Source organism: Wolffia australiana, chromosome 2 (genome assembly GCF_029677425.1).
Source record: "Wolffia australiana isolate 7733 chromosome 2, ASM2967742v1".
NCBI lineage: Eukaryota > Viridiplantae > Streptophyta > Magnoliopsida > Alismatales > Araceae > Wolffia > Wolffia australiana.
In genome coordinates, this window is record NC_135836.1 from 21,230,839 (window position 1) to 21,243,962 (window position 13,124).

The 13,124-nt window shown below is 36.9% G+C and overlaps 2 protein-coding genes across 5 annotated transcripts; both read left to right on the forward strand.

Moving 5' to 3' along the window:
* Window positions 1-494: 494 nt before the first annotated feature.
* On the forward strand, window positions 495-2,756 carry LOC144700068 (dolichyl-diphosphooligosaccharide--protein glycosyltransferase subunit DAD1). 4 transcript variants are annotated; one of them, XM_078571453.1, is made up of 7 exons: window positions 500-589; window positions 686-751; window positions 1,927-2,016; window positions 2,101-2,148; window positions 2,266-2,353; window positions 2,446-2,489; window positions 2,566-2,756. In XM_078571453.1, exons 3-7 carry the CDS (start codon window positions 1,933-1,935, stop codon window positions 2,647-2,649), a joined length of 348 nt encoding a protein of 115 aa, XP_078427579.1. In that variant the 5' UTR covers window positions 500-589; window positions 686-751; window positions 1,927-1,932; the 3' UTR covers window positions 2,650-2,756. The 4 variants fall into 4 exon arrangements, with proteins under 4 accessions (XP_078427577.1, XP_078427579.1, XP_078427578.1 ...); XM_078571454.1 differs by having other exon boundaries at window positions 501-589; window positions 1,930-2,016; XM_078571451.1 differs by lacking the exon at window positions 686-751 and having other exon boundaries at window positions 495-589.
* Window positions 2,757-8,286: 5,530 nt separating this feature from the next.
* Window positions 8,287-12,499, forward strand: LOC144700069 (thioredoxin-like 3-2, chloroplastic). Its single transcript, XM_078571455.1, has 5 exons — window positions 8,287-8,715; window positions 10,231-10,305; window positions 11,605-11,671; window positions 12,183-12,200; window positions 12,273-12,499. The coding sequence occupies exons 1-5, from the start codon at window positions 8,381-8,383 to the stop codon at window positions 12,369-12,371; spliced, it is 594 nt and encodes a 197-aa protein (XP_078427581.1). The 5' UTR covers window positions 8,287-8,380; the 3' UTR covers window positions 12,372-12,499.
* The last annotated feature ends 625 nt before the right edge of the window (window positions 12,500-13,124 follow it).

Sequence of the window (13,124 nt, forward strand, 5' to 3'; positions counted from 1 at the left end):
CTTGGGGCAATTGGGCCTGTTGGACGGATGACAGACTGTCATCCAGAATGTTATCGTTTATCGTCTGGACCCTTGGATGGATGGCTGAATGGCATGGTTTCCAACATCAGTCATCCATCAGAGACAACAGAGGATACCTGATGATGAGTTAGATGATGGAAGTGTGAATAAACACTTAAGAAATGTAATAATTGATCTCGCTATCTATCTCTCTCCCCGTCTCTCACTCTCACTTGCTCTCTCTCTCTCTCTTGTACTTTCTCACTCATTCCCTCTCTTTCTCCATCTATGTAGTCTATATTACCATCCATCATGGGCTCTTTTCATCACGGACAAATGACGGAACAGGACTGATGACAACTCAGGACCGGATGACGGTCTGGACAAAATAAAAAATGCCATAAACGGGTGACTGAACGGATGTCCGTTCAGTCCCGTCCCGTCCGTCCAAAACGTCATCCGTCATTCGTCCACCGAGCCTATGGGCTAGCGCTTCTTCAGTGTCCACACTGTCCTACGTCTCATTCTCTGTGCAAATCGTCAGGGCTTGTTACGTCTCAAGTTCTTGCTTCGTCCTCCTCGTTCGAAGGTCCTTTCTAACCTCCGCGTTGTTCAATTTCTACTTTTTTTTCTAATTTTCTCTGTTTTTCATCCGCCAATCTCCGATCTGTACTTTTTTTTTAAGGTGAATCTGTGTAATTGGTTGTTTCATACGGATCTGCAATTCTGCTTCGACCCTCCATCCCGCTAGGTGTAACTTCCTCTCGCTTTCTCATTTGAAATAAATTTTGCCCTAATCTTATCAGATATTTAACGCTTGCAACCTTAGGTTTGCCTCTCTTTCTTTGAAGTTGGTATACTGGCTTGACTTTTTCTGGTTTTGCTTTGTTGTGCTCCTTTCCGATCTATCGATTTTCCCGCTTTGCTCGTTCTGACTCGCATCAGAAACAAAAGGTTGTTTATACCTATTCGCCGGATTTAATGGTGATTAATTGAGTGCGGAATTCGTTCATACGATGAGTCTTGGCAATCTTGTTTTTCCATGCGGGCGATAACATTTATAGTACTGTAATTCTGAAACCAATCTTGCTCAAAGAATATTCAGTCAGGACTTGAGATAGAATACTGTTCTACGCGTCTTTACTTTGATTTAGGTGAGTTCATCTGTGTCACTAACTTTCTGTGATTTTGAAGTTGGGGGGGGGGGGTTGGTGGTTAATCCCTTCCTCATTTAGGTCGTGCAAATTCCTCAGTTTGGTACTTTTCAAGAAGCTACTGCCGTGTTTAGGCTCAGTCTCCCCATCCAAAATAGAGATCATTTAAAATATTGCTGGACATATGATATTTCTCAATTACATGAGGCATTGCCGTGTGATGTGATCATTTCTTTGATATATTGGAGACCGCTAATCCATTTTTTTCTAGAACGAAATCATGTCTATTATGTATTTCTCACCATGGCAACCGCAGACCCTTTTTCTTTTATTCATTCCTACCCCGGGCCTCTCAGCATTCCTGCTTTTTAATGTCAAGATATTCAATTTTATTTATTTATTTGTGGGTGTCTCTGGCCTGTATGTGTTCCTTCTTGCCAGGAAGAGGCAGGTGAAATATATCTCCTCCTAATTCCATTGTAGGGGAAGGATTTCTTTAAAAATCAAAGTTTCTTTCCCGTGTATCATTCAAGGCTTGCAGTGTGAAATGTTCTCAGCTTTTGTTTCCAATATAAGCTCGTGTCCTATTGTTTGTTAGGGGAATCAGTATTATCTTAAATGTGTGATAATGTGATTCGATGTCTTATTTATCACTAGAAATAGTTAATTTTAAATTTTAGTTAAGATCCTCATGTCCTGAATTAAGATGATTAAAAGTTTGGAACACGTGTCTAGTGCAGAAATTATAGTTTTTAATATTGGTTTTTCTCAGTAGAGAATGGCGAAAACATCTGGAAGTGATGCCAGGGCGCTTATCCATTCGCTTTACTCGGCTTATGGAGCCACACCAACTAATCTCAAGGTGCTTTTAAATAAAAGCGCGCTAAATCTTTCTTCATTGGGCTAGTGCAACTCAGGAACTGATAATTTGCTTTTTGTCCTTCAGATTATTGATCTTTATGTGATCTTTGCTATCCTCACTGCGGCAGTTCAGGTTTGTGCATCATTTTTCTTCTGATGTTTGATCTACTTTCATTTGCAGTAATATCTTCAAGTTCCTATTCTCTTACAGACGTTGAGTGATTTTTATCCGTTTACCTTTTGAGCCCAGGTAATCTACATGGGCATTGTCGGAACATTCCCGTTTAACTCCTTCCTCTCAGGAGTGCTGTCATGTGTTGGCACGGCAGTGTTGGCAGGTATTTCCATCCCCATCTATATCTATCTCACCAAAATATGATGATCCAATGGCCCACATTCAATAATGGTTGTGGTGGGGTTGATCATGCAGTCTGCCTTCGGATCCAAGTCAACAAGGAGAACAAAGAATTCAAGGTAATGAGCTCATCTTTGACCATCTGAATCCTAAAGGTTAATGCTTGTGTTAATAATGTGGGAAATGGATTGCCAGGATCTTGCGCCCGAGCGAGCTTTTGCTGACTTTGTTCTCTGCAACCTGGTCCTCCACCTGGTAATCATGAACTTCCTTGGGTAGAGTAATGGCATTGACCCGTTCGCATCATATACTTCTAATTTGATCTCTGTTTGGCTCTCACTGAGGAACTAATTAGTATTTTCTTAGAAACTGGCTCGTTTGGTCAACACGAAGGCCTTTCTTTAGAAATAATGGGGCAACTTAGAACTGGTTACTGTTCTGATGAGAATGAGGTGGATGAGGAAAAGTGAGTGGGAGAGATAGAGTGTAAATTCTAAAGAAGAATTTGGAGAGGGGAGACTTTGTGGGAAAGAGATGCAAAGAAAAAAAGGAGAACTAGAGAGTCAGAGGAACACAAAAAGATATTGATGGATCAGAGACAGAGAAAGAAGGAAAAGAATACTGCTTTTGGCCAAATGTAAATAGGCGAGCTACAGACCCCTAGACAAATGTGACTCCTAGTATCCCCCTAAAGAATAAATATTATATGTTCTCTATAACCATCCGGTGCAAAGATGAATTACTATGTTGAATTAAAATGCTAATATCCTGGTGAGGAAGGTAATGAGTTGATGTTGAGCATAGATTTGGAAGTGGCTTGATCATGCCGTCAGCAGTCTTGACACTTACAAAAGCACTACCGGTTTCTTAACATTTTTTTTAATTCATGAATTGAATTATCTATTGACATTGGCTAGGCTCTTGCAAGCTTTAAAATTTATGGCTGAGATCCAAAAATGTCTTAGTTGGCGTTGTAAGATTTTTTTTCCTGAAGTAGCTTAGTTTAACTTTTAAAAATAGATGTTTAGACGTAGAACTGGCCAGCAGTAAATGTGATAAAGGTAGTTCTTGGCCATCATCTTCACTGTATTCAAGCTTTGGAGCTTACTAAAGATAAGTAGGGTTAATGTAGGTTATGTATACAATGAATGAGAACTGGATGGCATGCGTTCTACTACGTAGAGTAGGAGAGGAAAAAGGGAGCACATAAGATTCTAGAGCTTAGATGAGTGGACAGAGAAAATCTAGGCATGAGAAGCAAGTAATGATTATATAAATTGAACAATGTAATATGGAACATGATGAGAGAGGATCTACCATTAATTTGAGCTAAAGCACAAAAAATATTCTGAGGTGTTTATTTCCAATAAAGTGGAGGTATATGTTTTTGAAAACATTTATTAGGTCTTTAAAACTAGATATAATGTCCAGGATGAAGTCAACTTTAAGAGGCTTTATCTAGCAAACTAGAAGTTCAACACCAAAATGTTGATGTCCCACCCCTCTCATTTATCACTGATAGAATTATATGGCTTCCAAGCTTGCTTGACATTGCATTCAAAGTTATTAACACAAGTCATAGTAATTATTTTTCATGTGTGATGTTAATAATAAAGTCCACGGATGTGTGTGATAATGACCAGGTAATAATGAGATTATAATATGGTGATTTCTCATTTATTAATGCATATCCCAAACATTATTATCTTTAAGATATTTTAAAGGGACATAAAAATATCTAGATAGAATATCATTATCTTCTATGGTTCATGCAATGAAGGTGATTGATCCCTTAACCAATTTTGCGGAGACATCGAGGTTGGGTGCTCTTTGGGGAAAATGTTGATTAAATTGATCTGTATGCATCCTTGGGTAGTATTTTACCCACCTATCAACCATCTCAAACATGTCATAAAAGTGTAAGTCTTCCTTAGACCTAACATAGTACTGACATCTTGGGGGAAGATAGTTATGTTTTGACTGTGGCCTATTAGTCTCAACCATAGGATCCCAAATAGTTCTATCTAGGTATACCCAATTAATCTATCAAGGTGATTGTATGGTCAAAATAGGATTGTCTTCCCTCTATGTATGGGAGGAGATAGACTCTACTGGGAATATTCAACGATATCATTAGCCAAGGTTGTCAAATATCATTAAATAATTTTTTATGATTTTCCAATTGACATCGCAGAATTCTAACAGCTTTCATTAAGACTAAGACACGTAAAAGCAATATATTAAGGACTGTATTGATCCACCTATACGTTAAGCATTGATAAACACAAATTTGGTGTAAATGTTATTGATAATTAATTTAATCAAAAAAATTTAGAAAACCTTGAATCATAAAAATATGAGATGGTCAAAGGCTGTCTCTAGAAATAACGGTGTTTAGAAAGTAAATGAAAATTTGATCGGTGAGTGGGAAATGAGAAGGGATATTTTACAAGATAAGAATTAGATATATGTGATGGTTTAAATGAGAACATGAATAGTAATAATAAATATATCTGAACACAAAGGGATATATAGATAGTACAAAACTGAGGGAGAATGAAATCAAATTTGGGCTCTTAGATTTGTATTTGGTAATGCAATTAATCGATAAATCTTATGAAAATTTGGCTCTAAAGAAATATGATTGTATTCTTATGATAACTGATTACATCTACAAGGAGTATATATTAGGGAATTAATGTCATAATACAATCAATAGACAGAAATATGGTGAGATGAGAAGCTGATAAATAATAATTGAATATATGTGTGAAAAAGGGACATAGTGATAATAGAAAAAATAGGGATAAATATCAGAAATATAAATGGATGATAAGGGTGATAATTAGGGATAGGTATGCACAATAATATATATGTTTATAAAATCTGGAATATTGGCACGGTGATGAGGATAACGAGTGATATTGATTAGACATATAGACACTTGTGTTTTAATTATGGTCTATGGTTTCTTAGTCACGAGATTCCAAACATCTTAGCTCAAATGTGGAAACATGGTCACAAAGGTGATTATGTGATCAAGGTGAGATCATCCATCATTGATATAAGGAAGATGATGAGAATAAGTCCTTGGCCAACATTGTGGAATACCATAAAATTGATTCTTTGATGATTTCTCAAATGCATAAGTATTAAATGGGATGGACCATACCTTAAATAATATTTGGATTATCAAATGGATGAGGGATTATAAATACTAGGTAATAGGTGACGATAAATGTTATATAAGAGATTTGATAATCTCCTTTACATCTTTTAAAGCAATAGGTGTAGCTAGACACCCCCTGGGATGGGAACTTAGCCTATCAGTTGTGTCAAAATTATCCTTAATTAATCTATAAGTCAGTATAGTTAATTAATAAGTCTGGTTAGTCAATATTATTGGGTCATTAAAGTTATTAACTAAACTGATGCATGATCCTAGAAGGTCCCACACATAAGACCTATGGATGTTGGTGGGTATACTCTAAGTTCATGGGCGTAATAAAAATTGTTATGGACTTCTATGAATTTAATCTAGAGACTTTAAATAGAGAGGCAATCTTTTGATTCACATAAAATTCATTTAGGAGTACCCCCCATGAGTGTTGCTTATCGTTCTCATCTTGAGTGCTGCTTTAGATGATATTGGATGGCAAGGAAATACAAGTTTAGCAATACAGTTAGAGGGAATGAACAGGAGATTGAATATTTTTATACCTCTCTTGTTGGCTGCTCACCTCATGAGTGCCATCACCCCATACTTCCCATCATTGGTCATTTTCCCCATGAGCCACATCATCGCCTCACACTGCACACCCATGAGTCACCTTGTCCCCTCACATCAATTTAACATTTTTATCATCGTCTTAAATTACTGCTGATTCCAACCAGGGCTGGTCGAGTGTCAATTAGCTGATTCGATAAGTTGTTGAATCATCGATTCCTATCTCTTAAAATATTTTCTATGTTGAATTGATCTAAAAAAATTATACAACATATCCAAAACTGAGAGAGCTAAAAGTTTCAAGATATGAAAACCAATTGATATATAAATGCTGGCTGATAATTGATACCATATAAACATTTCTTGTTATCTATCAATATTGATATCAGATATCAGGTATAAATACTGGATTCCAGGTACCGAATGAACTTTTAACACAATCTTTGTTGATATCGACATAAAGTATATGTTTTTAGATCAATATTTGAGTTTTAGCATCCTGATCCTCTTGCATATCCCATTCAATCTATTATACAAGTGCAGAGTAAAGGGAAAACATTGATAAATGTATCTCAGTTATTATCGCACACTAGGACCATAAATGCACCTCCAATCTTGACCACTCTAGTTTGATGTTTGTCGCAAGTATCCGTCTAATTGGGATGTTTTGAATGCATGCTGGAAGACTAGTTATCACCATAATATGATCTCATCATAATTAACAAGGTCATTAGGTGTATTCAAAGACTTCATTATAAACCTCACACGAGAATAATAATGAGCACATATTTATTTATTTATTTCAATGAACTCAAACATAGCATGGGAGTGTGATTGGCTTGATAGCTACGTAATATCCATTGGTTGTATTAGTCGCTGGAGTTAAAACAACAGGATTGATTTGATTTCCATGCACAACAGTCTAGTACTAAAACAGACTGCAATAAAAAATTCTCCAAGCATTAGCTATCAGTATAAATTGGTCAATTAATCAGATAGCTGTATCAAATTCCTTATTACATGGCATTTTAACTGAAACTATATTCATGGTACAACATAATGGGTTCTTTCATCGTCGATTTCCAAGTATGATTGTGAAATCCATAAATCTACCTATACGTTGAAACAAGCTCCTAGAGCTTGGTCTCTGAAGCTAACCTCTCATCTTAAATATCTAGGATTTTGTGGTTCTGAAACATATGTACCCTTATATTTCAAGACTTATGTATGTCAATGATACTACGGTCAAATGAATTTGGACAACCAATTCAATTTATATTGGGATTATGCGACAAAAAAATGGATACGTCTAATCATAATCCAAATGTATCCCATCAGTTATTTAACAATAAAACATGATTTATTTTAAAATGGTTTCTACTCCATGACATGTTTCATCATCTTCATCTTTATGTACCACTCTCAGTATTGCAATGGGTCATTCTCTCTACCGAATTCTTGTTGGGGCCTACAAGGTGCTGACCAGATCACTTCCTCAGGATATCCAAATACCATTCCAATCCTCCTCAATCAGCTGGTGGGGTAATACATGGGAAAATTATTCAGCCAAATAATATGGTTTTACATTCCAGACCCAAATACAAGGAGATTTAATTTCATTTTTATGTGTGAACATGTTTGAGAAGAAACCAATGACCATGTTTCAGTCATTTGAATGAGTTTCTGAGGTCCTTACAAAACACTGCTCAATTTTTGCTTCATCAATCTTTGGTACAAGCTTAACTTTATCCCTCCCAATCTTAATGAAGATATAAAGGAGTTCTACTTGCCAACATCAAGTACCAAACAATATCAGGTAACATCAATCCGCCAATCACAAGACACTTAACTAAAGACAGATAAGATAATTCCCCTTACCCATCATCTTGTAATAGTAACACATAGATATCAATGAGAAACACCAATAAAATAATTAACCTAATGTGATAAATCTCAACTATGTCTAATGGATAACTGTATACACAAAAACTAACTGAACATAACCAGAAACTTAGATTCTATAAATGCAAGATTATTTTAAAGATTTAATTACATCATCTAGATCAATAAGATCCAAGCTTAATTCTCTTGTTCTTCTCTCATTTTGTCATTCCATCTTGAATTCTTTGTTCTTCATTTATGAGCTGGTGTGGGGAGTATTTAAATACATTTGTAGGTGATGTTGGGCCAAGTAGATTGGACAGGGTGGAAAGTGGCGGTCGATTCCTCGAAAGACCAAACTGGCCAATTCGGTGAGATCTTCGATTCTTGATTGATCGCGCCATGGCGCAAGTCCTCCCTCTCGTGGGCCGACCTTCGGCGTCGCCCCTGCGTCGACAATGGCAAGGGCGATGGCCAAAGGGAAGAACTTTTTCTTCTTCTTCGTCGATTCCGTTCCTCCGATCTGGTTCGAGCTTAAACACCGTCTACGTTGCCGCCACTTCGTCCAGTTGGAGCGTGGAAGAGGAAGGAAAGCCGCAAGAAGGCGATGAGATGCCGGTTTTTGCCGAGGCAGATGGACCCGTCTCTGTTCAGCTGGAAATTCTCTCCGGGGAGGAGCAATTTGACAATGTCAGCGCCGAGGCAGAAGCCAAGGGGGTGCCATTTGTTGTCGTCTGGTTAGTTAACTCTTATTCATGTTGGTCGAATTTGTTACGGGTGATTTACCTTCGAAGATCTTAGTTTCTTCACAAAGAAAAAACAATGAAAGCGCAAAAAGGAAGAACTAGATTTTTTCCTGAAGAAATTCTTTTTTTTCAATGTATTCGTTGAATGAAACTATGAACTCTGATTATCAGGATTTATTGCCGTATAAATATACTGATAAATTCCGTCAGAAAAAATATACATGATAATTTGTGATCACAAAAAAGCTTGGTTCCTCTCTCCCGTGATTGCATTCTGTCAAACACCGAGGAGCAGGTGTTTTCCCTTGCCACCGCCCAGAGATTTGAGGTTTGAAAAACGGAACATAATTGCACTTACTCGGATAAAATGGTTAAAATACGCGGTACAAGTCTAGAAGACCAACCCATTTCAGGAAAGGGTATTTTACGTTCTTGGAATCGGAATTATGACTAATGTAATCGGAGTTTTTCAATGAATCATGATATTTCGATGAAGATGGGTTCAATGCCAATCCAACTAGTGAGATAGAAAGGGTGATAGAGGAGAGAGAGAGGGGGGGAATCGTGGTTGATGTCCCTGAAGCATGTCGTATACTAGCCAATTGAAGACATAAGAAGGCGAGTGAGAAGAAGCGATTAAGAACGGAAGGTGGGAGGCAAGGGAAACGGAAATGATGAATGATAAAAGAGAAGATTATGCTCACTTGTGATTTTTCATGTCTGTGAAGTCTTTCTTCCCCGTATTTATACTAATTTACTGTTGCTGTCATGGGCTCCTTGGCATGATAGAAGGGCATTCACACAGTACCGGCCCGGCATTTAGCATAATAACAGTCAGGAATCATATCAGGGTCCAAGTTCGCTAATTTTGGAAATTTTAAATAAAACCTGAGAGAAAAAAGATGGGCAGTGGGCCTAACTTCAAATGAACTGTATGCTTCAATAAATAAACATAATTAAAAGATGGAAGACTCCAATGGTTAATACTTTCTCTTTCTTGAGTTTCTCCTTTCATTTGTGATTGCATATTGCCACTGTCATGAGAAGGGTCAGAAAAAATGGCATCAGTGACATCTCAGTGCATCGTCATTGAGCCCACGACAGCAAAAACTTCATGTGATGCAGAGCAATTTTACCGATGTGCCCTGGCCCCCTACAGAGTATGTTCTGGTCCATTACAGAGTTCCACATCGTGGACTTCTGGGTTCCAGTACGGTCTTGTGATTTAAGAAAACCCATCGCGAGAATTTTTTGGTGCCTTAATCCTCTAATTTAACACTAATAGTCCATGAATGTATCCTCATGCATTATGAATCCATGTTTCTTTTCCATACGCTAATAGTTCATTTGTAAATGCTGAATTTCGTGACTTACCTGACTTTGGTCCTAAAAGGATCCACTGGCTAAATACTGGTGTAAGCAAGATTTGTGTTTTTGAAGATTTCATGCTTCCACAGGACTTTCTGTTTTCGTTTTTTTCTTATTCATTGTCCTGTTGACCTGTAGGATAGCACAATGGTGTAGAAAATGCATATACCTGAAACCCAAATTGGAAAAGTTGGCTGCAGTCTATCATCCTAGGTAAGAATTTTTTTGTTGTGTTTTATTTCTTGATAAACAATAACCTTGTATTACAGTAAAATTTGAGAACTACAACGGCAACAGAGGCAAAAAATGTTTATGATACTACATGGGGCTTAATTTCCAACGTTGTACATTCTTTTTCTTCTTGCACTTCACGTCCTTGATTTTATCACTATTTTTTTATATATCTGGTTCTTAAGGCCATGGAATTTTGGGAAACAAGTCCATCTCATTGTTACTTCAAATTTGGATTAAAGATTTGGTTCACAAAATTATTTTAAATGAACAATAATATTTTTAATACAACTTTCTTGCCAAGTAAGACATTCTTGTTATTTAATTTCATTTATTCCATTTTCTGATTTGTGTTAGGATACTGCTGGTCATAGCTTCCTTGTGGTGAACCATTTTGCACTATGGACCAACTAAATGTACTTATAGCCTATCATTGGGTCGTACTTTCTAAGTGACTGAAAATAGACCTGATATCCAATACCCTTCTCGCCAAAGTCTCCTTTGAGCATAGAAAAATTACTGCATGTTTTTTATCGATTCTTTCCTGTTGTAGCCTACAGGGTTTCCTTGAACAAACTTTGCACATACATCATACCTATACGAATTCTAGATGTCTGCAACCTGCATCATTACCCAGACTGTGGTCTCTTAGTTTCCAGATTTTGCTTTCCATGGTCATTGATCTATTATGCCAACCATTTTTGTTCCCACTATGTTTATTTCTTGTTTTTTCAATCGAACAATGAAGGGGATTTCCTCTTTTGGGGATTTATATGTCACAACATCAATTCTTAATGGATTTTCACCCATTATCTTTCCCTTCTTACATGTTTCGAGTAATTTTAGAAGACTTAGAACTGCCAATACCAAAGATGATAAGAAAAAATTTGATCAACACTTGTTTATTTGTTTGTCATAATACAATATTTGGACATGTTCCATTTGGTGGATGCTTAAACTTCACTCGTAATTTGGCGAATACAAATCGGATGCCTGCAAGAAGCTCAGCTCTATGCCACATTTGGTTCTCACCAGGAGGAAAATAGTAGTCCCTTCAATGCCCCATTCATATGTGAATCCATGAACATATTGTAGGTTATGCATTTCTTAACAAAATATGCATCCATGAACTTATGCATTTCTCAACATAATATGTTTTACCGGTTTATGCCACTGAATTGAATATCCACTGCTTTATATTTGATTTGTTGATAAATTTTGTTTTCAAAAGCTTTTGATTATAGACATTATTATCTTAGATTTATTTTTCTTCCAATGCAGTATTCGGTTCTATTCTGTTGATGTAAACTCGGTGCCTCATAAGTTTGTCAAACGTGCTGGCATCACTGTAAGTCTTTTTCACTTATCTTATGGTGTCTTTGAACCATGATTCTTGAGTAAATTATCCTACCAATTTAGGGCGATAGTTTATTTGAGAAAGTTGAGTCTCCCTGTATAGTTAGAGACTGAAAGTTGCACCGCACATAAATCCCTCCAAATTTAAGATAATTTTTTCATGGCTTTGTTGGGGTTCCTTTTGGGTCCCCTTGCCAAAAGACCTTTTGAAGAATGATTCTGATGTTTCATTTTCTCCTATTACTTCAACGATCTCTTGGTTTTATTCTCTTTTTTTATTTTTCTTTAATTTGACTACCCTGCCTAATGTATGAGATCAGTAGTGATATCTGGTGGACACATCTCATCTGAGGTTTTAGTCGTGACATCCTCTCCAGATATTTTGCATGGCATTATATAGTCCCTATCATGCAAACTCTTGCATATTTCATCAATCGATGAGATGAACTGATCATTAATTGACTTTTTACTTGTTTTGTGATGTAAACTCGAAACACGTGAAGAGGATGCCCACTATTCAGGTAGGCATGGAATTTCATGCAAAATTCCTTCTAGTTTCTTATGCTCTAATCATTGAATCATAAATGTTTCAGCTTTGGAAGGGCTCTACTATGCAAGCTGAGGTGATTGGTGGCCACAAAGGATGGCAGGTAGTTAATGATGTTCGTCTGATGATAGATAATGCCCTTTGATCAGAATTTGTCACATCTCTGTAAAATATAGTTACTCTGACTATGGTAGATATAAACATTTGGAATCAGATTTTTGAGGTCAAACATTTAAATCATATCTTGGATACGCTTCAGTTATCCTGATTAAATGATGCAGCTGAGATCCCCATCATATGGCCCATTTTCTGTGCATTTGGCCTCATTAGAACAGGCCCACTCGGCCCACATAATTTAGTATTTTTTTCTCCAGTAACTTTTGCAGTAACTTTTAATTTGACAGTCATCAGATTCATACTTTAGCAGAGTATCTGTCAAAGATATTAGAGATTCGGATGTGTAAGAAGTGTCAGAGATCTCAGATTAGTGTGCAATATCATATACCTGGGATGCTTGTTGGCAGCCCTGTCCGATATGCATACTATGGAGAGGAAATCAAAAATATTTTTTCGGTCACTTCTTACACTCGTTTTGCTATTGACCAGGAGCGTACCGTTTGTCTTTTTCAAGACTTGTCAGTTTCAAGATCTTCCCTGTTTTATCAGGCATAGCAGGGGATGTCGGATGTGTTGTTGCATCACCTTTTTTCTTTGTGAATGCTCCTCCCACTTTGGAGCCCTAGATCAGTTCCCCCATTGACTCCATACTTATTCAATACGCTTTTCTTTCATCGAGTTTTCTCCATCTGTGAGTGATCTTGTTTTGGGATTCGGATGTGTAAGAAGTGTCAGAGATCTCAGATTAGTGTGCAATATCATATACCTGGGATGCTTGTTG